The sequence below is a fragment of the Ixodes scapularis genome, unplaced genomic scaffold (genome assembly GCF_016920785.2).
Source record: "Ixodes scapularis isolate PalLabHiFi unplaced genomic scaffold, ASM1692078v2 PGA_scaffold0__279_contigs__length_252992795, whole genome shotgun sequence".
NCBI classification, from domain to species: domain Eukaryota; kingdom Metazoa; phylum Arthropoda; class Arachnida; order Ixodida; family Ixodidae; genus Ixodes; species Ixodes scapularis.
The window spans coordinates 164256729-164283947 of NW_024609835.1; the positions used below are offsets into that span (position 1 = coordinate 164256729).

The window sequence follows — 27219 nt, forward strand, 5'->3', positions numbered from 1 at the left end:
GCTGAACTCCGTTTCCATAGAAACGAAACCAAAACTGTAACTGGGTTGCGGTTTACATCTTGGGATTCGAGATGCGATAGCTCATCATGCGCACCGACCAAGTGACCCGTTAACCCACAATAGAAAAGTATCAAAGTAAATCGCTATGGAAGACGAAATTAGCCCCAAAGTAATCAAAAAGACACAGGACCTTTTGGGATCAGTGATAAAGAAGCCACCCCTGCAAGAGAAACTGCTCAAGAAACCGCCGTTTCGGTTTCTGCACGACATTATCCACAATGTAAGAACTTCTCCATTTTGCGGAGTCATTACTTGAATTCGGTTATGATATAAATTGAAGCCTGTCACTCGCATGTGAGCGTGTCAAGGAATGAAAGGAAATAAGTCTTTAGCCTGAACTAAAATGCTTTGTGAACCTTTATAACCTTTAACCAGTTCGCATTATTTGTGTTCTGTAACTTAAATGTCACTTTCATTGCTGTGTTCTCATATCTATTAGGTCATCAAAACGTCGAAATTTCTCGATGGCTTGTACACTCCGGAGGAGCTTACGTCGGAAAACATTAAGGTGAAGGTCCTAAATTAAAAGCTCGAGAAATTCAGGATGTACATTGATTCACGTCATATTCTGTTTCATATTCCAGGACAAGGAAAGCAAGGTAGTATTTTTGCAAAAGGCCATTGATGTCGTGAGTAAGTACCCCGACCTAACTGCTACAAAGTGGCATATGAGAAAACCCAATTCTACAGTAATGATAAGAATGCTTTATTTTTATTGTGCCAGAAACAATCACATTGGTCTCCTGTATAACGCACATACAGATATCATTAAGCGCACAATTAAAATGCAATCAGTCAGCAATCGAGATTTCTGAACGTGCAGTGGGTGCTGTTGTCGGTCAACAGGACTCAGTTCTGTATCGTAATCTTCTAATATCAATCGAATTCAAACCTTCCGCTTAGTCATGGTCACTGGAACACACCTTACGGTGCGACCATCCAAGATTGTATCCGGACACGAGGCAGAAAAGACCAACGAGTTCCTTCAACTGCTGGCAAAGGCAGCTTCGAAAAAGGTAACTACGTAAATGTGATGACAACTCCTTACATGTGTGCCTTTTGGCTGACCAAAACAAAAAAAGTATATTTCTAAACATAAATCCCAGAAGAAATTGTGGTTGCTTATTCACGATTCGGAGAGTGACTATACAACTGTCAAACCCAATGAAACATGAATGTGAGTAAAACTAGCTGCAAAGAAAAGGAATCATACACACAAATTTCTACTGTTGTGCCCTGGCCCCAGGCTTTGAGGGCTTGTTCATCGGCATAAGCTTGATGGTATATTGAACTACAAAAGGGTTATCGTTCATATCAAATATTTTTATGACCTACACAAGAACTTCAAGAAGACATGTTGCATTTTATGCCTTAGCTGAACTACACCATTTTCTTAGATAATCACGTGTGGATACTCATCGTCTATTCTATAAAATAAGACCGAAATGTAGATACAGGCTTTAAATATAAGTCCAAGCATTAACTATGTATAGTGCGAAAGGTGATCATAGCACAAAGAACTTTTTTCAAGCATATATTCTATTAAGTTCTTTTTTTAAAATTTTTTTTTTAAGTGCATATGAGAGAGACTATGTAACTGATAGGCACACATCTAAAAAATGAAAGACGTTTACAGCCCCATGCAACGCCAAATTAGAGCGCAGCTCTTGAGGAGGGGGAGGGGAAAGTACCAAGAGGAGGGTATGCCCCTCCCCCTCATCCGTACCCTCCCCTCCTCTCCTGCTCCCCTTCCATTTAGCGGTAAATTTTTGCTATATTTAGCGGGGAATTATTTTTGCTAAATTTAGTGGGGAACTTTTTCTTGCTAAATTTGGCGGGGAATTTTTTCTGCTAAATTTAGCGGGAAATTTTTTGCTAAGTTTAATGGGGAATTTTTTACGCTAAATGTAGCGGGTAATTTTTCCCGCTAAATTTAGCAGGGAAATATTTTTGCTAAATTTAGCGGGGAATTTTTTACGCTAAATGTAAAGGGGAAATTTACCCATTATGCAACGCGCGGTGACTTCATGAGTGACGTCACTCGTGGCCCTTGTGATGTCACGTGCGACGTCATTATGGGAAACGTCCCATAATGCAATGCGCGGTTACGCCGACGGCGAACCCGCTCAAGCCGGTAACTGGCGCCTAAGAGCCGCGCTCTAAAAGAAAAAATGCTAGGTTTCTCTCAGCAAAACCGATTCCCCATAGCCATAGCCTGATAATACCTCTTTCATAAAACATCCCCAAATGTAATATGAAAGCAAGTGCCATACATGAGTATTAAAATGATAATAATATTAATATGCACTCACGAGGGTGACAACAAAAAGATAATGAAAGTTCATGCCAAAGGGTGGTACCTAAAAAAAATTTTAACATCATTACTGATATCTCTTTCAAACACTCGACAGTACCTTCTATAAACATTTGACAATATTCTGTTGATTTCGCTTTTATCTAGTACTATGCCTCTGAATCCAACCTAAATACAAAACAACAGTTGTGAAGTGTTTTGCCCTGGCCCCCTGCTTAACAAATATCCAATTTGCAGCTTGATTCGAACGAAGCTGTGAAGAGGGTTCTTGCCGGTGAAAAACCAGCCATTCCAACCAAACCAGACAAAAAGGATGGTGGCGCCAAAAAGAAAGAGGTACTCTGCTGTGTACCTACAAAAAAGTGACACTTCTTGTTAACAATATGAAAAGCATGAGGCAATTAGCTCAAAAGACATTCATACATTTTATTAGCTTGTGATTCTATATGCTCACCAGAAGCAATGTCAGTTGCTGGCTCGTCTTCTTTCCTTTCAATTCTTCACTGCAATTCACTTTTTTGCTTCTAATGACACGTGATTACAGCGAGCACACAATTCCCCTTCTTTTGTTTCTTTGAAATTACAACCCCCATGCATAGTCTTCCAGTTTCATTTCATGGTGCAGAATTGTTCAACAAACACTCAGAAGATTATGGGAGCATAAATCTTTTTTGACAAAGTTTTTGAATTTTAAAGCTACCCCGTTTTATGCGTTTACAGTGAACAATCTCAAAATGCCCAGTGTCAGTAGAACATACTCAAAAGCTGTTTAGTGGCTAATGCCTGCCTGTCAATCATGTTTTCTGTGACTTCTCCAAAAAAGAACAACATTTTTCGCTAGGCATGAGGCAATTAGCTCAATATAATGCCCTTCCAAAAGGCAACATTTTTCGCTAGGACCAACCTTCAAACCTGAAATTTTAGTTTCCTTATCAAAGTCATCTGAGGTCTTCAAAGCACCTACATGAACCTTGAAAAGTACCGTTTCCAAAACCTTAGAAACACAAACATTCTGATGTTTTCGTTAGTATAGCTTCCTTAAAAAACAGCAGAGTTCTCCTCTTCTCCTGAAGCATGCATGTTTTCTCTGTTTTCCTAGAACTGGACTGTTTGTGTATATTAAGGCTGATTTACGCATTACATCAGCAAGGTCAGTGCTGAAAAGAGCACTGACCTTGCTGATGCAGCACTGCCTTTGCGCATATTAGTTGTACAGTGCTGAAACACTGCAGCATCAGAGCTGAGTTATGCTTAAGACAGTACTGCATCTGCTGTTCCTAGTGTTGATTTAGCACTGCAACATACATGCAAACTCACCTTTACTTTCTTTTTCTTCTCTCAAAGTCTACTAAAACATCGAAGAAACCAGCAACAGAGTCAGACAACAGCCGATCCAGATCCAGAAAGGCAACGGATGCTGAAAATGGCGAGGAAAAGAAATCAACGTCCCTGGCCCCGGTGAAAGAAAAATCCTCGTCCGTCAGGTCAAACAGCAAATCAAGGCTAGGAAAGACAAAGACCAGCTTGGAACACAAGACCAAGACAAACAAGGATCCAGACAAGAACGCAGCCTCGAGCAGCACGACGGCGGCAGAGGAAAGCCACGAGGTCGTGGCCCAGGACACTCCCGAGCGACCGAAAACCAGTACGAAAAAGAGAGCGGCAAAGGACGCGCCGGTTAATGCGACTGCGACAGCCGACGTCATATCTTCAGAAAAGCAGAATGGGATAGGCAATGTGGTAATTATTATTTCTTTTAATTTAGTGAATGTGAACTTAAAGTATTGAATTTAACATTGGAATATGGAAGCATATACATATGGCCCTCAATGAATTGGTTATAGTGCGTTATAGTAGATTGTTCCGATACTTGCGACAACGATACCGACAATGATATGATGTGTGTGCAAAGTTGTCAGCGGATTATCAGGCATCGTCATCAGGGTTATCAGAACGACTTGCCAAAACTCGCTTATAACTGTTTTGAAGTACTTCAGGGTCAGAGTGCTGTCGCCCTGCTTGCACTGAAATTCTCAGTGCCTGTTTTAGAACAGCAACTCTAGACTGACTCTCAGCTTCAAAAAGTGACTTTAAACTCCATACATAAAGCTCTGAATGTACCGAGCACTATGCAACATTTGAGATAATCAACAGCAGATGTCCTTAATCAGGATCATTTGCCCATATACTGTTATTTGAGAATATATTACTTATTTAGTAGTCGACAAATCTATACTATAGTATGTTGTTTTCCATGCATCATATACATATTTGAAGAAATCCCCTATGCAAGCAGAATAACATAAAAAATCAAAATAATAGCATTGCTGCTATCAGTAAATATACTCATTCTCTGTGCATTTGTCTCCAAAACTGCAGGAGGAGCCTTCAATACAGCAGGCAAGAACAGAATATGAAATGCAAGCACCCAATGTGAGTCACACAAAATACGATACCGTGTAGGTTCTACTGCTGTAGAGTAAACAGTGTGCTTGTGTTAATCACGGAACTGGAACAGTTCTCTTCAGGGGTTTTGACCCTCTTAAATGCACGCATAAGCAGTTTTTAGTGCTAATGCCAGACTTGGTACCTTTTTTGGGTTCTTTGAGGTTCTCCTTAGCCATGTCCATATTGCCACCTGGGGTCCAAATGAATGCAAAGAAAATCGTGCCTTCATAACCATTTCAAATTGTATAAACAGGAATCTAGAATCTTGACTAATCTTTTTATGTAGGTATTGTTAGAAAAATAAGTCAACCAGATTGAAAACTAGGTTTCCTCACTTAGCAGTATTCTTTAGAAAAAATTTGCATATAGGCAAGGTTCCAATACGAAATCAGAAATAATTATTTGTGCTACACTTTGAAACTAGATTGATCCAAATCATTTTTAGACTGTTAAGCAAGAGAGTTTCATTTAATAAAACACATGTCCGTTCCTGAAGGTGGTAAATATTTATAATTTATATTATTTACAGTAAATATAACTTACAGAAATATAAAAATAATTGCAGTCTCCATTAGAAACCCCCTTGATTTTAGCCAAATTTACATATCTATACTTCTCAAAAACAAACTGTGGCTCCTGACACCAGCAGCAAGATAGGGCAGTGAAGCGTGTCCAATACATTAATGCAATAGGCACAATCCTAATTCATTGTGTCAAATAAAAATGTAGTAAATATAAATATCTAGAATCCAAGGTTCACCTGAAAAGAGTACTTCTCCTTGTCTGCAGCTGCGCTGCGGCAAAGCAGCCGGTATCGTTTCGCCACGGTGCACCCGTGCCTTCGGAAAAACATAATCAATGGAGCTCTGGTTTTCAGCATTAGTTTACGTGATAGGCAATAAATCGACAATTACTTAATATAAAATCAAACTTAATTTGTGCCTAGTCTGCATTAGAAAAATTTAAACAAAGAAAATTTATGAAAGAAAGCTTTGTACAAAGAAGCAATGTAGTGCATCAAAGCAAGTGAAGGCGTACCAGTATCAAAAGCATGAAATGTGCTCTCCTTCGCTTGATTGGTTGAGCCTTCCTGATCTAAACATGATGCTCCCTAACCTTGATCAGTGTCTACACAGATAATACTGACCCATAAATTTTTACCTGCAAGCTACCAGGAATAAAGTAAAAAGAAATGCCAGACAACCACATTTTGGGAGCTTTCCCTTTTTCATTGATCAGTGAAAGAAATATTCTAATTACAAAACATGACAGAGTGTGAGCATGAGGTCTACGCACTTTCACATCTTACTCATAGAGACTAGTAGTGTCGATTACCAAACTTTACAACAGAAATTTCTGCTGCACAGTAGTCCATTCCACTGCAATATTAGTTTTAATGTAGCCATTCATCTCGAAAATACGGAAAAAACGCCGATGATCTCATGCTCGTAGGAACTATTTCACCACACTCTACTTATTCAGAGAATGCCCAAACCGGAAATACACTGGTCTTCAAGGATCGAAAATATTTGAAATTTTATCATGCCATATTACTTCAATTTGAGGGTTGCAGTGAACACGTGACATTTTGAATATTTGTACATGTCTATTGTATATAACACAGTGCAGCAATTGTAAATGTGTTCCAATGGCACGTCACACATCAGTTTTGTCGGCACAGAAAAGTATAATAATAATAATAATAATCTTTATTTTGGGGTGCCCAAAAACAACCACATTGGTCTTCTTATTGGTGCACCAACACAACAAGCAAAATGAGCAAGCAAGTACATAGGCTCTAAACATTTACTAAAAAAAATAAAATAGAATAAAACATCCAAGACAAACATAATGCTAAGGGGCTAGAGCCAGCACTTCAGTTAAAATCAAATTCACTCTGTACATGAGCACATCCAGTTACCTTTCTTGTTACCTTCCTAAGCTAGAAAATTTCAGTTTATATTTCTTCTTTATTCTTACCCTTAGGAAAAGCTTTTTAGGTGAGCTTCGTTAATTTCTTTGTTCAATGTGCCCATGGAGATTTAATGCTCCTCAAACGTATAACATACACGAAATTTGAAGACATGATGATGAGCGTTTGAAACACTTAAAGCTGACATGATGTGGATATCACCAAATGCTTCTTGATGAAAAGATTAACATTGCATGTTGAAGCAGAGGCACAGAACTGTTCTGCATAAATTTGCTAAAAGTAGAAAATTATTGGAAGCTGTTTATTGTGAATAATGGTTGGGTACACTCGTAATTAATTAAACTACTCACTACTTGTTTAGCTCAAAGGCTTCATAAGATAGTCTCTAACCTTTGCCTGAAGTACTGCTTAAGCATAGAATTTAGTTTAGTTAATTTATAGCCTCTCTCCAGTAAAGAAAAGTGCTCTACACTGAAACCAAAATATAAGACAGCCAAGCTCGTAGGTGCTCATTACGAAAACCCGAGATTGAGCTAAAACAGAAGGAGAAAGGACAGATAAGACTTCCAGTGTAGTCTGTCTCTTTCTCTCTTCTATTTTATTGTTTTACCTTTGTCTTACATTTCTATCATCATACTCCACACTGTTTGATAATAGGAAAGGTGAGCATCATGATGCCTCTTGCCGGGCTACCCTAAACTTTGCCCACGTTTCGCAGGACATCAAGAGGCCACGAAGCACCAAGCGATCGTCGAAACAGGAGCTCCAAACCACCAAAGACGAGAGCAGGGACATGAGCAATGGCTCAAACATGGTTGCCCGTAGGGACCCACTCTTCAAACTTCTCAAAAGATTGCGTGCAAAAGAAATGACTGAAGTGGATTTATTAGAGACAAGTTATACGCCATGCTACCATACCTAGCCAAGGTATAGTTCTCACCAAACTTATCCGGACGAGGCAAACTGCGCCTTACCTCGAGGGGTGCTGCTCCATGCCAAAGAACTGCTCCACGACCCAGCACTCAATAAAACAGTCTGAACAGGGGGGGCCACACACTCAAGGCCGAAATCACTGCTGGACCAGATCGCTGTTAGATCTGCCCTTTTCGCCTCATTCTATATAAACATCAAATGTTCACCAATTGAATCACCCAATCACGAGTCCCCTGTGCATTTTCGTGCAAAATGGTGGTAATTAGTAGATTCCTTGGCCGGCAAAATTGCTAAGGTGTCCACGGTCCCGCGAGCGGCCTCCCTTGCTTGGGCTGTGAAGCAGTTCTTTGATCGCCACCAGGATAGCACTCCTATGAGATAAGACACGGTTTGTGTGCTCTGGATAAGTTTGGTGCCCACAGTACCAGTCACGTGACAAGTCCCAAAGCAAGACCAAACCTTTGCCCCCTTGGCTCTTCGCTCGGTTGCATTTGAATCACCATCAAATATTAGCTTTTTTTAATATTCCTTATAAATAAAACAAACAACTTTCGAGATGCATACCAAGCTTTGATGCTTTGCAGAAATCAAAAGTGCAGTGAAAACCACTTCTGCATAACACAAGACAGATTGCAAATACCCGAAATAAGCACGAAGCATGTTTAGATGTAACCAACTCAAATCGTAGAATTTAAACAGCTTTCAAGTTATTTCATGCTGCATCTTTCTCAAAACCTTCAGTAGCATCGAAATATTGTAGTCTTCTTTCCGCTTCTATAACTAAAGCAGGAAACGTCTACCAAGATTACTTCCCAATATTTTTATTTCAGAACCTGATCCTGAGATCCTGCTGCCACCAGAACAAAATTACACAGCGGAGCAACCAACACATGACCAAGAGCTGGAGAGGCCACCAACTCGGTAACATTATGTTATGCATAAAACAGGAGAGTGGTGCTGAGCCCCACCAATAATTCTTGTTATTGGTATTGCTTACTGCATCCCTAAAGAATAAGGGCCAATGTAAGCGTCAATATCCTCTTCAAGGCTGAACTGCAGAAAATATCAACTGTTTTATATTGATCCACTGATCAAACAATCCATCATATTCAGAATTGCAGAGTCTTTTCTAAGCATCCCCAAGTCGTTCTTTTTCTACCTTTTTTTTTTGCAGCTACAAAAATAATGTAGAGACCAGTGAGTGTTGTCTGGGTGACTCTATAGTCGGTGACAGGTCAAGAACCAAGTGGAAGCTCCTCCCACCTCTTTCCACTTTAGCGGAGCGAACCTGGAGAGGAGGCGACTTCCTCTCCACCGTTTGCTCCGCTGAAGTGGAAAGGGATGGGAGGAGCTTCCACTTCGTTCTTGACCTGTCACCGACTATAGCGTGTTGACATCAGACGTGTGCGAACATGTGTAGTTTGTGGGCGGCAGAAGTGTTTGGCAGGTGGCCAACCCTGCTGCCCTCCACCTGTCAAACACCTGAAGCTAACTCAGGTTTTCTGTTGTCTGAAGCTGCCCTCCAAAGATATGCTTCAGACAACAAAAAGCTGAGTTAGCTTCGGTAAGAGTGCAATATCTTTCAGCAAGGCTCTTTTTTTTTTTTTTGTGCTCGTCAAGTGAAGTAACTTCCCTTGTACAAACCATGGGAGACAAGATACTGTGATAATCTCTGAATGGTGCAAAAGTGACATTAGGGGAAGGGGTGGGGAGACTGAATGCAATGAAGAGAGTCCCGGAGTTTGCCTTAACCACTTTTCGGCCAAAGGAGAAAAAGGGGAAGTTTGGAAGAACTGCACTTCATTCCTTAATAAATGTAATCTTAATAGCAGAAAATCATTGTTTGATACCCAAGATACTTCCATGCCAAGAGCTCGCAGCTCAACTTGAAAAGTAACCTGTCATAGTTTCTGCAGTTGTATATATTTCAGAAAAGTTGCAGAATGTGAACAGTTACTTTGGAAGAGAGTGTAGCAAACGACGCATTGAATAGACCTGATTTATTTATTTATTTAATACCTGCCAGTTCCTTCAAATCGAAGCGGAGGGGGCAAGCCCAGAAATAGGACAACACATGGTTTAACGTTTTGCACGACTGTAAAAAACTGGAGCAGTGGTTCTCAACCACTGATGTTTAGGACCTCTACTGGATTAGTAGAAGTGATGGGGGACTTCATCCACCGGGGCGCAAGGAGGTTACGACAAAATGGTGAATGAAGAAAACTGAACGCATGCAAGCAAACCTTAAAGCCCTGAAACTGAGAATGATCAACCCTACTCACCAGGTGCACATGGTTTGGTTTATTTAGCTTTGTGAAACAATGAAAAGTAAAAAAAAAAAAAAAAATAAAAAGCTTTGTTGCTCAGCTTGACTGATGGTTGAGGGCTTCACAGACCCTAACAAGAACTTCAGGGACCCAAAGTGTTTTACGAACCCCCATTTGAGAACCACTGAGCTAGAGTCTAAATTTTGACCGATACTATATTCTAAATGGAGTGAAGAGATTACACTGCCACCTCTTTGCTTGATGCCACTTTTTGGCACTGGCCAATGAGCCTGCACACATCTTCATCAATGAGAATGATAGTATTGATGCTAAAGTTAGCATAATTGGAGAAACCACAAAGTAGTAGCTGGCACTAGGAAACCTGGTGGCATGATCTAGAGCAGGGGTCTCCAAATGTTATGGCTGAGGGACCAAATTAGGAGTCCACCGCAGCCTCCAGGGCCAGAAAATAAACAAAATAAATGAAAAAAAAAAAAATTTCTATATATAGACAAAAACATTTTAATACAAATATTAAAAATAAAGTAAAATTTAAAAAAAAAGTAATACAAGCTGTAATAAGTGAAAACCTACATGCAAATAACATGACTTGCGAGTAATACAGTTCAATATACAGTATAATTTATTATTTGGCTAATGAGAAATCTCACCAGGCATAAGTCAAGGCACTCAAGAACGATGGCATATTTGCAAAGGACATAAAACTAATGAAAATGGTAGGAATCATCACAGCAATACACAAAACTTATCATGCAGGAAAACACAAAATAATTTTAACATGATTACATACATAAAATAGGGGACTAAGAATGCAGATGCCGATGACGACAATGTGCAATAAATGTGACACAAAACTATGAGAGGGATAAAAAATCAAAACGGATACGAAGCGTATGGTGTGCATTGTAGCGCCTTCTCTTTGCATGCTCTTACTTTCGTGGTGGTAGCAGCGGACCTGCTGGAAAGTGGCCGCGGGCCGGGCGTCCCTGCAAGGACCGCGGCCAGCTGCGGGCCGGATATAACTTGCGGGTCAGGGTTTGGAGACCCCTGATCTAGAGTCCTTAAAGGGGCCCTGCAAGCACTTTTTTACTGGTTTTTAATTTGCACCAAACCTGAGCGCACTGACTGTAGTAACGTAATGTAACTTTTCTTTTCTTGAATTTCGCTTTATTTTAAAAGTTATAGGCAAATTAAAATTACAAAAACAAGCAAAAAATAACCTCCCTCATGACGTCCTTGGTTGCTTGAGTGGCCGTGAACTAGAGGAGGGATATTCAGCTCAGCGAGCGCTCACGGCTGCCGCACTGCGTGTCGACGGCGCGAGAGGGCGCCACTAAAGCGTGTTCTGGATAGGCTGTATACAGCGGGCAGCCAGAGCGGCTCTCATTGCATTTGCTGCGCGATTAAACACTAATTCGGCATGACACTTCATTGGCCACAAACGACAGCAAACACGGGTTAAAGACCAGTTCAGAATGGGAGCCACGTCACGCTGCCATACCGTGAAATGGCCAAAACGCAAGACAAAGCTACTCGCTGAAGGCCTTCGGAACGCTCGGAGCCGGTCGGATCCTCCAGTCCGTAAACGACCGCGGCGCCACCGCGTACATCCGGGATCTTTTCGTGTCGGCGCCTGATCCCACTACTCCGTTCTAGTATGCGCCGCCTTTTCCATCACTAGGTGGCGGGTATGTCGACGGGTCATTTCTTGTTTCCATACTTTATAAACTGCATTTGTTTCTTTTCTGATCTAAAATACTGAACAAAAACTACTTTTATAAATAATTGAAACGGTTCGCGCCACTTATGTTTTGTATTTCGACTAAAAAGAAGCTTCTAGCGCCTCTGACCAGTAGTAAGCCCAGGACCAAAGACGTCACATTTTGCGCGCTTTCGGTACCGCGGGTCGCCCCCGTCGGTGGAGGCCGTTTCCGCGTCGCCCAGTGAAAATATGATGCACTGATATTTAGTTACTCTCTCCTGCCCGCTGGCTTGCCCGAACCCCAAGAGACGTGGAAACCGCAAAAAAGGTAGACGCTTAAATATGATTGCAGGGCCCCTTTAACATGCTCACAGTTTCACATTCAATGGCATCCACTTGACCAGAAATATCAAGCCAACTGAGCTTTCTAGTTCATAGATGGCAAAGGCGGATGGCAATCATGTTGATGCCGGACAAAAAGAAAACATATGTGAACTGTATGCATGTTTGCAAGTCCGGCCTCAGGGCGCCGCCATCTTACTCAGTCAGGGTGTGCTTGGACACGTCATAATCCGATTACGAAGCCTTGCTAATGCGTCGTAATCAAATCATGGTCACGCAAAAGCGCACTTCAGGAGAGCAAAAGGGGGCTATCCGGATGCCATACTTGCAAATGTGTATGTGCACAGGAGCATCCGCATAGCCAGCAGTTTACTGCCTTTCGGAGGGTTATAAGTGCATTTGGTTTCCGCTAGGGCCTTCTATATCAAACAGCCCATATCCACACTGAAAGAATAATAGCAAGCCCATTTCCCCACTCATAAGCACGCTGTTCTAGGTTTGACTGCTCCAGTTTGATTTGCTCTGCATATTGCAGCCATTGGTTTCAGTGGCATGACAAAGTTTCAAAGTGAAGCTTTACTGTTTCAGTATACTGGGTACATTCAGTGGCTCAACCATCGTCTTTTTCCCATTCTTAAAGGGGCACTAAAGGGCTTTTTGAGATCCTCATTTTATTGTCATAACTCAATTTATCAGCTCCACTCATCAAAAAGTGATTGAAGTTCCCAACACTTACTGTCGACATAGTATGACAGATGGCACTACAGAACCTTGCTGAATATGGCCGAATGACAGATGGTGCCTATCAGCCACTGGAGAGTGATGGGTTCCCGTGTGGACGAGTAGAACTGGTCGGTCGCTCGTCCATGCGGGGACCCATCGCTCGCGAGTGGCTGGCAAGCGCCGTCCGTAGTTTGACAAAATTCAGCAAGGTTTGGTAGCACCATCTGTTGTCCTGCACTGACTGTAAGTGTCAGGAACTTCGATCACTTTTTTATACTATTCAAATCGGCCGCATATAAACGTAATTTCAAGCTTTTTAGGATACTTAGTGGTCTTAGATTGAGTTATGATGATACAACAAGTATTTCAAAAAGCACTTCAGTGCCCCTTTAAGATTAGATAATCGTGAAGTTCTATGGATATCTTCGATTCGTTTAGGTGACTTTTGGTTGAGGACTTGTCTCTTTTTTTTTTCTTTTTTGCAACTTTTGAATTTTTTGGGCTTGGTGTAGTATGTCACCTGTTAGCACAACCTAACAGGTTATTCAGTTCCAAGGAATACCATAAACTTGCTTTTGTGTTTAGGGAAAAAAGTTTTATTCAGTGAGCCCAACATGTTGAACTGATTGTGTGTTCCTGGGGAAAAAAAAGTCATCTAGCAACAATTTAAGCCTCATCAATAATTTCTTAGCATCTGTAAACAAAACTCATACCTGTTCAATGATCTAAAAGCTTCGAAGAGTTTATTCTAAATGCTAATAGGCAAGCCAAAGCGTAAAAAAAATATTTCATGGTTTTTTTTTATTCTGCATTAGTGCTTTATAAGTTACTGAGGTCAGTGCTTTTTTTGTTTGGACTGTCCAAGCAGGTCCTCACTGAGGTCTTCGAGGCCTCGAAGTTCCAGACCAGCTGCGCCGAGGATTCGGAAGAAAGAGGACGCACCCGCAGAAAGTGCAGCGGCCCCAAGGTAGCCGCTAAGTGCACAGATTCCGAGTACAGACTGGCCTGTGCTGTTTCTTAAGGAAGTTGTGCAGGAACCCCATAACAATCTCAGTAAATAATGAAGCTGGTAACTTAATTTTTTATCCGTTGCATATGAGCAGCTCATTCCTCTGTTTTCTTTCTTAGAGCTGTAAGGTATGCACATTGGTAGTGTTCTAACTGCTTCATAAGGAACCTTCCGTGGTTACTGTTAAAATCAAGTTTCCTTCACAATGAACTGCACCATCTTGTCCTGTGGTTGCAGGGTATGTTGAAACCAGGCTTGTATCACGCCCTGCTTCCGCCTGGCATACCAAAAATGTATGCAAGGCCATAGGCCGTGTACATTGTATATAACAAGGTCAAACCACTTATGTCGTTTCAGCTCAATCATTGAAACTAAAAAAAAATACTAAAAGCAAAAAAACATTTTTTTTTTCCAGATTCAACTTGAACATTGACTAAAGGAACTGAACTGTAAACCTGGAAAACTACAGAAATCTTGCCAGTGCTATATCAAACCAAAAAGAAAGCCATTTGAACAGCCTCACTTCACCACTAGGGAATCTAAAGTTGCAAAAATTTGACTACATAAAAATATAACAGAACTATTGAAGCGTGTCAGACCTTAGTAACCATGCTTTTGAAATAGAAGTCAGGTAGAACATGATAGGTCTGGATCTACCTAAGCCACGGATCTCAACCCCCACAGGGCAGCCACGGCCAAGTCTGTGGAGAATGTCATCCTGGATGGCAATGCCCCCGAGAACGAAGAGGACAAGGAGGAAGAGTTTGTGGTGGCCGAACCCCTGGTAGAGCCGGTCACTGTAAGCAGTCGTCATTCTAGGCATGCTAAGATGAAAAGAAAATGTAAATGATACATGTATAATATGCATGCACATGTGTAGGTGCATTGAATGTGGATGTCCGTGCACGTTGTTTGTGTACTTCTATTATTTCATTTTAGCCATAAAATCAAGGGTGGCACCAAGACACTTCTCCTGAGTGGGAAAGGGGAGCACAGTGTTGTTATCAATTTCCTTTAAAGTGGGCAGACATGTTTTACATGAGGTTAAGTTCACTTGAATGCTGTTATAAATGGCAAGATGCTCGGTATCTAACTTGGTATCAAAGTTGACAAGTTGGAATTTCGGCCAACGCGTGCTGGTTATGGCCACACAGTGCAGGATATAAATTAATCCTCGGTTCTTCGCAAGCGTGCACTTCGTACAGTGTCTGTAATAAAACATTCTCTAAATTTAAAGGGGTAGGGAAACAAAATTTCAGCGCTCATTTTTTAACTTTAATGTGTTGCATGTCGCACCCTAACCTCAAAAACACCAGTCTTCCATTGAAAAGCACAAGAAAACTAATTTTAAAGCTAAATAAACGACTTTCAATGTGCACCTGGTGGATGCATGCGGAGCCTATTAGGGAGGTAGTCTAGCAACGTTGTGGAAACTGCTACGTAGTCGTGACGTAGCAGATTCCTTCGGAGCAGCGCCGCTCTTTGGCATTTCAACGTTTTCCTTCTTAGCTTTCCTCCTGAACTCACAAATCGCGTATTGTACCAAACGGTCCAAAAAGACGGAAAGGGAGGACTCCTCTCTTTCTCGGACCCTCGTTCGTGCAACCGGAAACAACCATTCTCCCCCTAGAATATTAGCCCGTCCCTCAAAACTCGAACAAAAGTCACTTTCCCCACCTCGTTCAGCCCTAAGCTGACAGTGTTGTGGAAGCTACGTTCTCCATGGACCAGCCACACGCTCGTCACCCCACGGGTACTGCGAACGGCTCGGTTGTAAAGCGCTGACGCTATTAACACCACCACAACGCTGACAACGCCACCAAGGGCAAAGCTCATAACCACGTCTGCTTTGCTACCCCACGAACGCGGGAAATGTTTTCTTTCTGTTTTTGTTTGCGCCGGATATCCCATGACGCATCGCACTCTCCGTTCGCTTCTCTTCGAGCGCTTGCTCGAGTGCACCGTTTGGAACAAAAAATATAGCCAATCGTTCAAAATTCAAACGTGCGATTATCATTTACGGTTATTATCCGTCATGCTTGACTCATTTCCGAACAAAATCTGAATATTTCAATTTATGTTTCCGTACCCCTTTAAGGTGAAGTTGGAACCGCCTACCCAGGAAGCGATTCAAGAATCTGAACAGGGTGAGCATAGGAATATCCTTAAATGAATGTACTTTGAGCCTGTTTTTTTATGCTGCAAATTTAATTTATGTGCCCTAAGCATCTCAGAAAATCAAATACAATAATAAATGGCCTTTTGGCCTTTTTCTTCATTAAAACACAACCAAACATTATGGCACGCCCCTTTTCTGAAAAAGGCGTGTTGGGATGTTTGGTTGCATTTTTAATAGCGAAAAAAGATCACACATGTTTGTAATTTTGGATTCTTCAAGATGCTTAGGGCACATAGAATGAGTTCAAATCATAGAAAGATGATTTCAAAATCCACTGTAGTGCACCTTTAACCCTTTACGATCGAGTTTTTTTCCCAAAAGATGTTTCCCAGTGGTTGGGTTGTTTCCAAAAAAATAGTATAAAGAAGGAGTCAATGCACAGGATTTTTCTTAATTATTTAGTAGGAGCACATACAGTGCTTGCACACTGTTTAGGTTTAGAAGCATCAAATTAAAATACTGAATCTCTAAAATATCCTTATTATCTCTTTGTCACCTTGCTTCCATTTAGTTTTATTTTTGGCGCATCTGCTTCCACGACATTCTAGCGGCTTCAGATTCCCAGCCAGAGGTACTTCACAGAGCTTCTCCGTCGCAGGACTAGCTCTCATTCTCTGAATTTAATTCCTTAAAACGTTAGAAGTCTGAACTGGAAGAGCCAGTGCTCCCATTGGCACTACCACCAGAGTGGCCAGTATGCAAAGTGTGAGCGAAGCGTCTAATTTGAAAAATATAAATAGCCCAGCAAAGCTAAACCCTAAGTGAATATAACATTAATAGTTCACCAAAGACATAACAAATAGCGACACTTCCAGAGGTGTGCTCACTTTCACGTTTAGGTGGTCAATTTCAAACGTGTCATCACCGCTATACATGTACGGCGACGACCGTCAGAGGGTTAAGCACATCCCCCCTGTCATTATACAGTTTACAAGATTAATCTGGGTTGGAGTAATGTAACATGTATACTTAAGATGTAGACAAATATGGTACATAGTGAAATGGCCATACAACAAATTTCAGCTTAGAAGATGGACAGTTGACTAATGCTTAAATAGACAAAACTAGAGCTAAGTGATTAATTTCCAAGGTTGTGTCACCTTGTCCACCCTAGGAAGTCTGGTGAAGCAACTGCTTGAGACCAAGAAAGAGCTTGAGCAAGGGAGTCAACGACCATCTACTGGTCTCAGTATGACAGAGTCTGTAAGTACTAGCTTTACTGATTGGTGCTAAATTTTAAAAAATCCCAAGTGCTCATTTATAGTACTTACAACCTACAGTTGACTAAAAGATTGCAGAGCAGTGTTTTCCCTTCCTAAGGCACTGTTGGTACAGAGCTTCATTTCTGCAATCAACTTAATTCTTTGAGCATTTAACTTTGAATGTTTATTTGCTTTTTCAAGAAAGTGACTTGCCCTTAATTGTTAGCCAAGAAATTTTTCAAATCAGTCCGTGATATATTTTGGATTGTTGGGGAGATTAATACCATCTGCGAGTCGCATACCATCTTTTGTGCCAATGGGAGATTCTCTGCAGTGCATGACTACCACCCGGAAGTGTAAATATGTCACAATGTGCAGAAATTAAGCAATAGGGAAAAAAGTGTGTCCTTACTTTGTGGCCTTAAAGAAAATGATATTATAATTATTGCTCCCATCTAATACAGCAGTACCTCTTTCCATTAGTTTGAAAAATTCAAGCTAGCACAATGGGCTTTTTTCAGGGTTGTTTATGTGCATGCATAGTGGTAACAGACGCAGCTGTCTACCAGTTTTGGCGGCGCTTACGGGACGGTATGGCAATCGGTAACGATATGGAGCCGGGGGCAGCCTGGCATTTTAATTGCAGGAAACCTTAATTTTGTTAAGGCCTTTGTATACAGGCATAACAGATGGATAAAATGTTTTAGAAGGCCACCGAAACCGCTTCCCGGTTTGCCGATAGGTGGGGCCGAATATTTGCAGAAAAGGTGGATTGAGAAAATGCACACGGCACAAGTTACCCCTGCTACTGTTTTCCTGCAGCACGTCCATGCACCTGCACGTGCATCAACAAATTTCATAGGGGCTGCACTAAAAAAAGAAATGTACCAAAAAAAAAGAAAAAATTTGTGCAGTGAAAGCTCACACTGAACATTCGATGCGACGAGTTGCAATTTCCCTTCTTGCCAGCTTCGACAAGAATGGGTGTTTTACAAGCACACCCGCACAGATGTAATCACTGTCGTGCAATGCACAGCAAAGACAAAAGTCACTACAAATCAAGGCTCGCTAACTACTCACAGTATAAAAGTTCATACAGATTCATGTACGGACACCACCATTCCCCCCTGAAAATCATCCACAATGTGAGATGTCCATAATAATAAGACAGAACACTATGTATTTGCCCTCTTTGTCCTTGAAAATTTTGTCTGTATAGCGGGGTATCCCTATTAACGGGGTCCACATCAAGCTCTTCATAGGGCACTCATCAGTCTGTGTCTTGTTCCCAAGTGTAACGAGGGTGTGGCTCCTTTCATGACGACGCCAGGCGAGGTCCGCAGTGGCCACAAAGGTGCAGACACAGGACAAGACGGACGTCCTCCGCGGACACATCCAGGCAGTGAGCCGCGGAGCGCTACCGCTGGGAAGGCTCCTTGACGTCCTCTCCGAGGACCTTGACTACATGAACACAGAACTCAAGGCGTGGGCAGAAGAGCACGCCAAGAACCTCAAGGCCTTCACAGCCGAGCAGAGGTAAAGAGGACGAGGCCCAAAGCATTCTCAGGAATAGCCCCAGGACAGTGAACAGGAGACGTCTCAGTGGGGTGCTAGTCAGCATGGCTGGTGGCCGAAAAGGGAAACATTGAGAAGGCTGGGCCATCGAGCGACTGGGTATGAGCGCGACGTTGCAGTTCGGCAGGGAACTCTGACGTTCAAGCTCGAGATTGGTTCCAATGATTGCGGCAGCGGACTATCTCAGAGCTGCAAAAAGTCTGCACAAAATGGCGCTATCTAGCAAACCAAACTTCACTGTCCGGTCAGCCTCCCACAAAAATTCTTCTGCTTGTTTAACCTTTTCTTTTTCAATACTCTCAGTGCTGAGATGGCAGTACAGAACGGTAGGCATAGGACTTCACAGTAAACAGTAAAAATAAAATGAAGAGTAAAATCTTGTTAGAATATGAGTCAATTCAGTAAAATACTGATGAAGGTGACTTAGTTAAAGGAGCTGTGCAACGATTTTAATGTTGAAAGAATTGGCATCTTCTACTTTTGACATTGTTCACCTTGTCACAAAGAACAAGAAACACACCTCCTTCCTTCGAAATGTTGAGATTTCGCCGTGTAATCGCGAGACAAAAATTAATATTTCCCGACCTGCAACCGCGAGCGGCGGCCATGAGAAACGCGCAGCATGACACGTCAATGGGGGTCTTGTAGAAAGATAGCAAGTTGTGCGAATACCTGCTCGATAAAACATAATTTTTCTATAAATCTTGTCGTTCCAACATAAAGATAAATGCATCAAAAACCTGGTATCATCGACAAAACTTTTATTATACGGAGTTTTAGTGGCGCCATCTATCCCAGGTCCACAAAACCGTCGGCTCTCTCTGCCACCGCGAACAGCGGAACAGCCGCCAGAAGCCGGAGGGGGAGGGGGACAGGGCCGGACGGGTATGGCTGGGAACCCGGATGATACTTTCCTCCTTTCACCATATTGTTTGCGCTGCGCCCGCCAGCGCGTGGTCACGAGCGGATGAGCTCTCACTGCTCACTGATGGCTCTAGAGAGAGAACTTTACCGGAACCCCACGCCTACTCCATCGACGTCACTGCGCATGTGACCCGGAAGACGATGTACGAGTTGAGAGGTGGCAAAAACCTTGATCTTTTTCATTTTTTAAAAATAAAAACTAGGGTATCCAGGCAAGATCTATTTCTGTAGTTCACTTGAGAAGTGTCAGGCATCAACTTCCACAATTATTTAAGCAAAGCACTAAAACTGTTGCACAGCTCCTTTAACCCATTCGCTAACAAAGAGCCATTCACAGATGGCGCGCTATGTAGACTTGGGGCAGTGTTATTAGATACATTGCCAACAGATGGCGAGGGTTTGTTCGAGCTTGTTCTTTTGTGTGTCATCTTTCCCGCTCGATCGCTGCCTGCATGGAGAAGATGGCAGTGCCAGTGTACGGTGTGGCCTTTCTGATGATGAAATCATAGATATCCTCTTCGACAGCGATGATGACGCGACGTTTGGTGACGATAGTGAGTTTTTGGAGCCTTCTGTCGACGACAAGAACGATTCCGATTGCAGTTCCGAGTCAGAATCACGACAAAAGTGCACTGGTTGTGCGACGCCTAAGCGACTGAGGATGGAATGCTTCGAGATCTTTCATTCGAGGAAGAATATACAAGGGCCTATTGACTTAAAGACTTGAACAAACCACTTAAAGACGGACGACCAGTTCGCGCTTTCCACTTTTCCCCCTGCCTCCTCGCCCCCCTTCTACCCCGTCCACCGTTGCCTGTTTCCTCCTCCCCTATGGCGAGGAGGATTGTCTGCCTTGCAGAATCTCGGGTCTGGTCGTCGGCCTTTAAGCATGTAAACAAACATGTTTTCTTGTTTTCTGCACAGAGTTTTACTGTAAAAGCTTATTATGCAAGCAAAACAGTCACACCTAGTGCGGCCCTGTTTTAGGGGAAAAACATGCAGTATGGACGGCCCTGCAGCGCACGACGTGCGCGGTAGCGAATGGGTTAACGTCTTTTTAAATACATCAGTGGATGGTATGTTTACTATAGGATGCTGGAAGAAGGTCCGACTCCTCAGACGTTCTTGGTACAAAGGAAGCGATGTAAGCTGACGTTTCACAATGAGGCGTAAAGACTTTAAAATGATGCTCCATTTGCGTAGAAACGTACGAGGGGCTAAGAAATAGTTTGCTTTGTAGTGAAAGATTCAAATGATTAATGATGTAAAAAGGCATAAACGGGATATTCTACAACATAAGGAAAGAAGAGGCAGAGATAATGTGGTGCTGAGAGATATAATTTATTTTATGATGAGTGTCCTGCATTTGTTAGCTTCCAGACCCATAACATTCAGGTGAGGAGGAGCAAGGCCACAAAGAAGAATGAAGGAAGAGAGACCAGGGAAAGATTTCGATTCCTGACCGACAAAAATATTTGTCAGCAAGGCTGGAAATCTTTTTCAACCCTTTTCCACCGGTCACTTGACAGTAGGGGGCCTCTTTTGTGCTGGCTTCTTGTGAAGGGTGTGTCTATAATGGGTGATTAGGATTATCTGCTCTAGCGTCTACTACAATTGGAAGAAACAAAAAGAAAGAAGGTGGGAAGGGAGGAGGAGGAAAACATCTTGTGAAAACTCGAGGTCAATTTTGTATTCAGACTTTTTTTTACTTTTAATGTGTTTTAGAGGGGCTTTTTTTTGTTTTTGTTTTTATTATCATAAGGAAAGCACATGCAGTGCTCGCAAGCTGTACAGGTTGAGAAGCATCAAATGAAAATAATGAGGGCGAAAACCTGTCGCCTTTCGTCCATTTGGTTTCACTTTGCCGCATCTGTTTATAGGACGTCCCAGCGGTACCAAACTCTCAACTGGAAATATTTTACACAGCTTCTCCATCAGATGATGAGCTCTCATCCTCTGAATTCAATTGTAAGAAGAGTTAAAACTCTGAATCTGAAGAGCTGGTGCTCTGACTGCTCGTGGAATGCCTAATCTTGAAACTATAAATAGCCCCCAGAAAGGCAAAACACGGTTAAAATATGTTTATAGTTCCCCCAAGACGTAACAGAAATCAGCATCTCAAAGGATGCACGCGGTTCCACATTTAGGCGGGAACTTCTATATGTGTATTCGCCGCCGTACATGTATGGCATCGACCGTCAAAAGATGAAGGGAAAATGAGCATTCATGGCACCTTTCTCTTGTTTTAACCTGTGCAGTTGTTTGCTCGGGTGGTGCACGAAAGCCCCCGATGTCAAAAGCCCCGTGTCAAATACCCCCCGGCAAACACCCCGTCCTTTTTGCCCCGCTTTTAAAAGCCCCAGTTTCACAAGCCTATGACACGAATCCCCCGTGTCAGGTGGCCGGGTCCTCAATGTGACAGCGGAGCGTTCTGCTTTGAACTAAGAGACAGTAAGTGTGCATGCAACCCAGTGTAACGTAATCATGCCGTGCCCCAGACTCAAGTAAAAAATAACTGGTTAAAACTTCCCTTCTTCAGGCGTACGCTATAGACATTCATGTCTTGTGACGTTAGAAGTGAGAACAAACAAAAAATATCACTCACTGGCAAAACATTTTTAGCTTTTGCTGACTTTGAAGCATGCGTGGATTCACAGTTCCGACGAAGTGGGTTCTGTATAAACTGCTAGCCCACAACTTATGGCGCCATAAAAATCACAGCACCAAACACGAGTTAGGTAAACTAAGGTAGGTAAACTTCTGCGTCTGAATACACCTCCATGACAGCCGAGTGCATAGCGGGTGATGCAGATTTATGCAACTGGCCACTTGTACGTCATTCCAAGTTTTTCGGCAGTTGAAGTTAGCCTTATTATAGTTGTTCCTTTTACTTAAAAGACCCTTTGCAGACCCTCAACAAATTAGGTTATGACATGGAACAATTCTGGTTGAAGCACAAAGAGGGTGAGACGGGGACAGTGAGGACGGGGTTTTTGGCACGTGGGAAATACGGGAAAGGGTAACTGCACGCGGGGTTTTGAAGGCGTGGGGCTAATGACGCAGGGCTTTTGCGACAGGAATTCTGCCCGCGGAAAATCATGCTACAGTTGTTTGCTCCTCAAAGACTTTGTGACTTTGTATCTCGGACTCCAAGAATGGTCACAGTGGCATTTTTTTATCCTTCAGCATGACAGAATCGGTTCTGGAACCCCTGAGACAGACATTGGAGGACCTGGACCGGCAAATTGCCGACCAAATGGATGCCATCTCAGCAACCAAGGCCAGCATATTCAGCAACGCCGAGCGACTGGAGAAGATGCTAGCTGCGGCCAACATTGGTCGCTAGCAGCCTTTATTTTCTCCCAGACATGAGAGATGTGACGAGGCATGCAACCAAAATGTGTATAACGCGTGTGGTAATCGATGAAAAGTCAGCAAACCAGGTTCACCACAAACCTTACACCTTGCGTTTTGTTTCTAGATGTACTGTTTGTTGAAATTCGCTTTCTCACCAACCCTCATGCATTTTGCCGACTTTGTCCAGCAGAAAATTCAAGGATTCTATAAATGCCGTGACTCGATTTTGTGGAGACAGCCGACACCTTGGGCAGACCTTACAGTAAAAGTTTGCTTTTTCTTATCAATTTTCGAAGCAATAGCCGGGTGAAAAGTGAAAAAAAAAAAAAACCTGGTGCCAGGCACGGTTACGACTGTGCATATTGAAACGCTGCAATCCCATATAAATACATATATATAGTCTGCCGTTAGAACTCCCCAAACAACACCGTGGGAGAGTGTTTTCTCGTGACATTTGCTGGTGCTAATGCAATATATACAAAATAAAAAGTGTGAATGCTACCTCAATGTTCTCGTGTCTTGACCATAACCAATAATGCTGATCCAAGAGTTTGCACAAGGGCTAGGGGCACCTTTCTAGGGAGAGTTTGTGACGAGCGCCTACCGGAGAAAAGTGACGGGATCTACATTTTAATTCGGTTTGAGACCACCGTAAGGCCCCCATGGATGCCCTCCCTCGAGAGATCGCCCATTTGTTTTTCTGGCTAAATGTCCACCAGCTAAAAATTCAGAAACATGGCACACCCCTGATTCCTATCAAACATCAAGCAACGTCCGACGGGAATTGCATGCATGAACCGCGTGATCTGTGAGCTTGGTTCCCGCGCAAGCTCGCAACTGTTTCCTAAGGGGTTTTTGTCGTGCAACGTGTCCGCAATCTGCGTGCACGATATCGGTTCCCTCGTGGCTTCCTGTGTGTTTATCGCACCGTGAAATGCGAACTGACTGCATCTGCAATCTGTGGTATCCGTTCCCACAGATGTTTGTTGCACCGCAGAACCCCAGAATGATGTGTCCGCAATCTGGGCACACGATATCTGTTCCCATCAGAAGCAAGTTTGTAGAGAGTTTCCATGCATTTATTGCACCATAAAACATGAATGTGCTGCGTCCGCGATCTGTGACATCCATCCTATGCGACATGCGAGCTCGTAGAAGGTTTCCGCAGGTTTAATGGTGAATTCGTACAACGAAACTTTTCTCCAAGAAGCGCATCAAGTGTCATTGAATTTTGAGTCACGTGCACCGCGTCACGAACGTTCAGTGATCTCCTGAGCCCGCAGGGAGTCGCATAAAATCTGCAACCGGTCTACAAAATATTTGTTCTCTAGTCGTCGTAGTCCTTCCCTTTTGGGGAAGGATTACAGTCAGCAGCATTGAGCTGTGGAATGCCTCTCTTTCCCTTTTCTCTTCCCCCGCCTTTTGTTTGATCAGCTCCTGAAGGCAGCGAACACAATCAAAGAAAGAAAGACTACGCCGACTCGATAAAAAACGACTCCGTCGTGCGAATACTGACTCAGATTTTCTCCACCTCCTCCTCCTCCCTCTCGTGGCTTTTCCTCTACACAACCTATGACATACTCAGTTATCTCCGGAAACAGAAATCTGTTATGCGAACACACCAAAACGCACAGCGACATGCAAATTTGCCATGTCTGCGATCTGCGGTCAGTTCCCGTGTCATGTGATTCATAGCATTTGCCCTGGGGCCCTATGCTACACGATGGGACCAAGCGGGAGGGGACCAAGAGACCGATACAATGCCGTCTGCTGCGATTGGTCAGCACCGCGCCGCTGACCAATTGCAGCAGACGGCGTTGTATTGGTCCCGCTTGGTCCCACCGTGTAGCATAGGGTCCCTGGTGTTCGTCGCTCGTTTCTGATCTAATTTCGTCGTCGCATCCCCGAAGATTGCCCACCCAATATTTTTCTCTACTTGTCTCCACATCGTGAGTGGGCGTCCCTACAGGATTTTACGGTAAGGTATCTGCAGTCTCTGGCAAGGTGAGAACAGCAGACAAGCTTCAGTAGTCCTACCTCCAGAGCAAGTTCCCTAGCTTAGACAGCGCTTTGGCGTCTCATGCACCGCAAGCGTGCTCGTGCAGCCCAAAGCGCAGCGGAAGACGTGCACCGCATGCTGAAGACCGGGCATTCGAAAATACATGCCTCGCTTTCTAGCAACTACAATTTGAACACATTAGCAGTATAATGAACACTACAGTTGTATACTATTTCATATAACACTTAAGGAACCAAATAGAGTGAAAATGCAAGCATGCATAAGGAGTAAGATATACAAATACCAAAAATGATTTTTATTTCATTTTACAAGATTAGATAGAGGCTCCACGAATGGAAAACTGTACAAATATTACTATACATACGAAGGAGGTTTGAAGCCGCTTACATTGTTGGAGCTCGGACCCAACCCAAGGTGAGCAACTTGGACGAGTCTGCAAGTTCCCGTCACCTGTCGTCGTCTTCTTTTTGTTCAACAAACAGCCTCAGTGTTTCATTTTGAAGAGGGATCAACAAGTTCTCTGTGCCGTCATGGCCCTGCATAAAGGGCGAAAAAATTGACAAAAAATGTATTAATCTTTTTTTCTGGGGGGGGGGATTAACTTTACAACAAAGGCTTTCTTTGACAGGTTGTAATGCATTTTGGATCTGCTACATCAGTAATTGCAATTAATCAACTGTGCAAAGTTCAGCATTAACAAAGACATGATGTAATCTAAAATATATTAGGAAGTTGTAGTGGGCTAGTTTACCAGTACAGTAGAACTCCAAGGGACTGTGTAAAATTGTTGCACTTATCAGAAGAAAAAAAAAAGGTCGCTTTGAGGAAATGGCAAACCAAACAAACATTTTGCAAGGTTCCACACACCCGCAAGGTTATGCTCATCTGAGTTCCATTTAATGGGATTTAACTGTATTAGCAAGCAGCAAAGTATGGACATGGATGCAGCACCCTTCATGTAATACCGGATATGTTTAAAAAGTTCATAACCCACCCCAAAGTCCAGCACAACTTTGTTTGCAACTGACAAGCCCAACATCTTGTTTGTAGTTCTACAGTAAATGCCAAACTTAAAATTTCCATAGAAATTTTCACATTCAAACTTGTTTTCATGCCCAAGAGTGCAAGCTGTCAATGGCACATGTGGCTGACTCCTACCTGGTCCCTCCCCATATTCTTCGTAAATACTTATTTCACTCATTTGCATTCAACAGTGCACCTACAGCACAAAAATTCTCCCCTTGCGGAGTGGGCACTCTAACGCATGTGCATTGCGATGTCCACGCTTTTGCACTGCGCCGAGAAAGAGGGCTGCCGCCTGCCTACCAAGATACCGGATTCACCAAGACAGCAGAGACGGCTGTCTTAAGGGGTTTCTACAATGATAGATGGCAGCAGCCACCCTTCCCAATTCAAAGGGGAAAACCTCAAGGCTGCGCTCGCCCTCCAGTTCCAACTACACAAAGCCTGTCAGCACCAAGGTCATTGGATTTACCGCAAAATACCGGGCAAGCGTTCAGTCAAACTTTGGAGATATTTGCAAAATAATGGGGGATGGGCACTTGTCCGGTCATCAGTTTTATATATAGATTTTGTGGGGACCGTTGGTTGCCCTTCCCCGATGGCCGGTATAACGGCCGTGGTTCGGAATGCTTGGCCTGGCTGCCGTGAGTTCCAACTTGTTCGTGAAGCGTAGGAGAGCCGCCAGGCTTGGGGGGCTCTCCTCCTCACTCTCTCCCAAGGGGGCCTTTTTCCGTCCCCCCGTTCATCTGGAAACCTACCGTAAAATACCGAGGAAGCGCCCATACCCGTTCAAGCGCCCACTATTAACATTTTTCAAATTCAAAAATTTGGGCAAGTACACATCAAGCGCCCTAATAAGCTCCCATAGTTGGCTTTACGCGTATTTCCATAAAATGGGGGTGGGCGTTTCTTCAGTATTTTACGGTAGTTGTTTTGGGTGAGGACGACACCCGCGAGGGGAGGAGGTCGACGCGCGTTCCAGACTTCGGGAACGTGGGGGACTCCTCCTGCGAATGCGATGGAGATCGGATGTGTCGCGAAGGGCTTCCTTTGCCCGCTCTGGACTGCGCTCTCGAGACGGTGTCGACAGGGTGAGCCTTTCATCTGACCTTGTCGGCGCGGGGGTTTTGGGGACAGTGTGTCTTTTGGTGTTCCAATAAACACCATTGGACCCAGTTTTATTGTGG

The 27219-nt window shown here is 43.1% G+C and overlaps 2 protein-coding genes across 2 annotated transcripts in view; one reads left to right on the forward strand and one right to left on the reverse strand.

The window, feature by feature from the left end:
- The first annotated feature begins 119 nt into the window (after nucleotides 1-119).
- On the forward strand, nucleotides 120-23490 carry LOC8051443 (TRAF3-interacting protein 1). The gene is made up of 15 exons (XM_029967385.4): nucleotides 120-280; nucleotides 500-568; nucleotides 645-693; nucleotides 964-1076; nucleotides 2612-2710; nucleotides 3719-4114; nucleotides 4754-4807; nucleotides 7474-7576; nucleotides 8519-8609; nucleotides 13612-13710; nucleotides 14437-14551; nucleotides 15851-15899; nucleotides 17046-17134; nucleotides 18464-18669; nucleotides 22819-23490. The coding sequence occupies exons 1-15, from the start codon at nucleotides 146-148 to the stop codon at nucleotides 22976-22978; spliced, it is 1827 nt and encodes a 608-aa protein (XP_029823245.2). The 5' UTR covers nucleotides 120-145; the 3' UTR covers nucleotides 22979-23490.
- A 1799-nt stretch (nucleotides 23491-25289) lies between these two features.
- LOC8051441 (origin recognition complex subunit 2) overlaps nucleotides 25290-27219 on the reverse strand; it is a 41462-nt gene continuing 39532 nt past the window's right edge. The window contains exon 12 of the mRNA XM_029967748.3: nucleotides 25290-25545. Within this exon, the coding sequence (XP_029823608.2) occupies nucleotides 25456-25545 (90 nt within the window). The 3' untranslated portion in view covers nucleotides 25290-25455. The remainder of the gene's footprint in view (nucleotides 25546-27219) is intronic.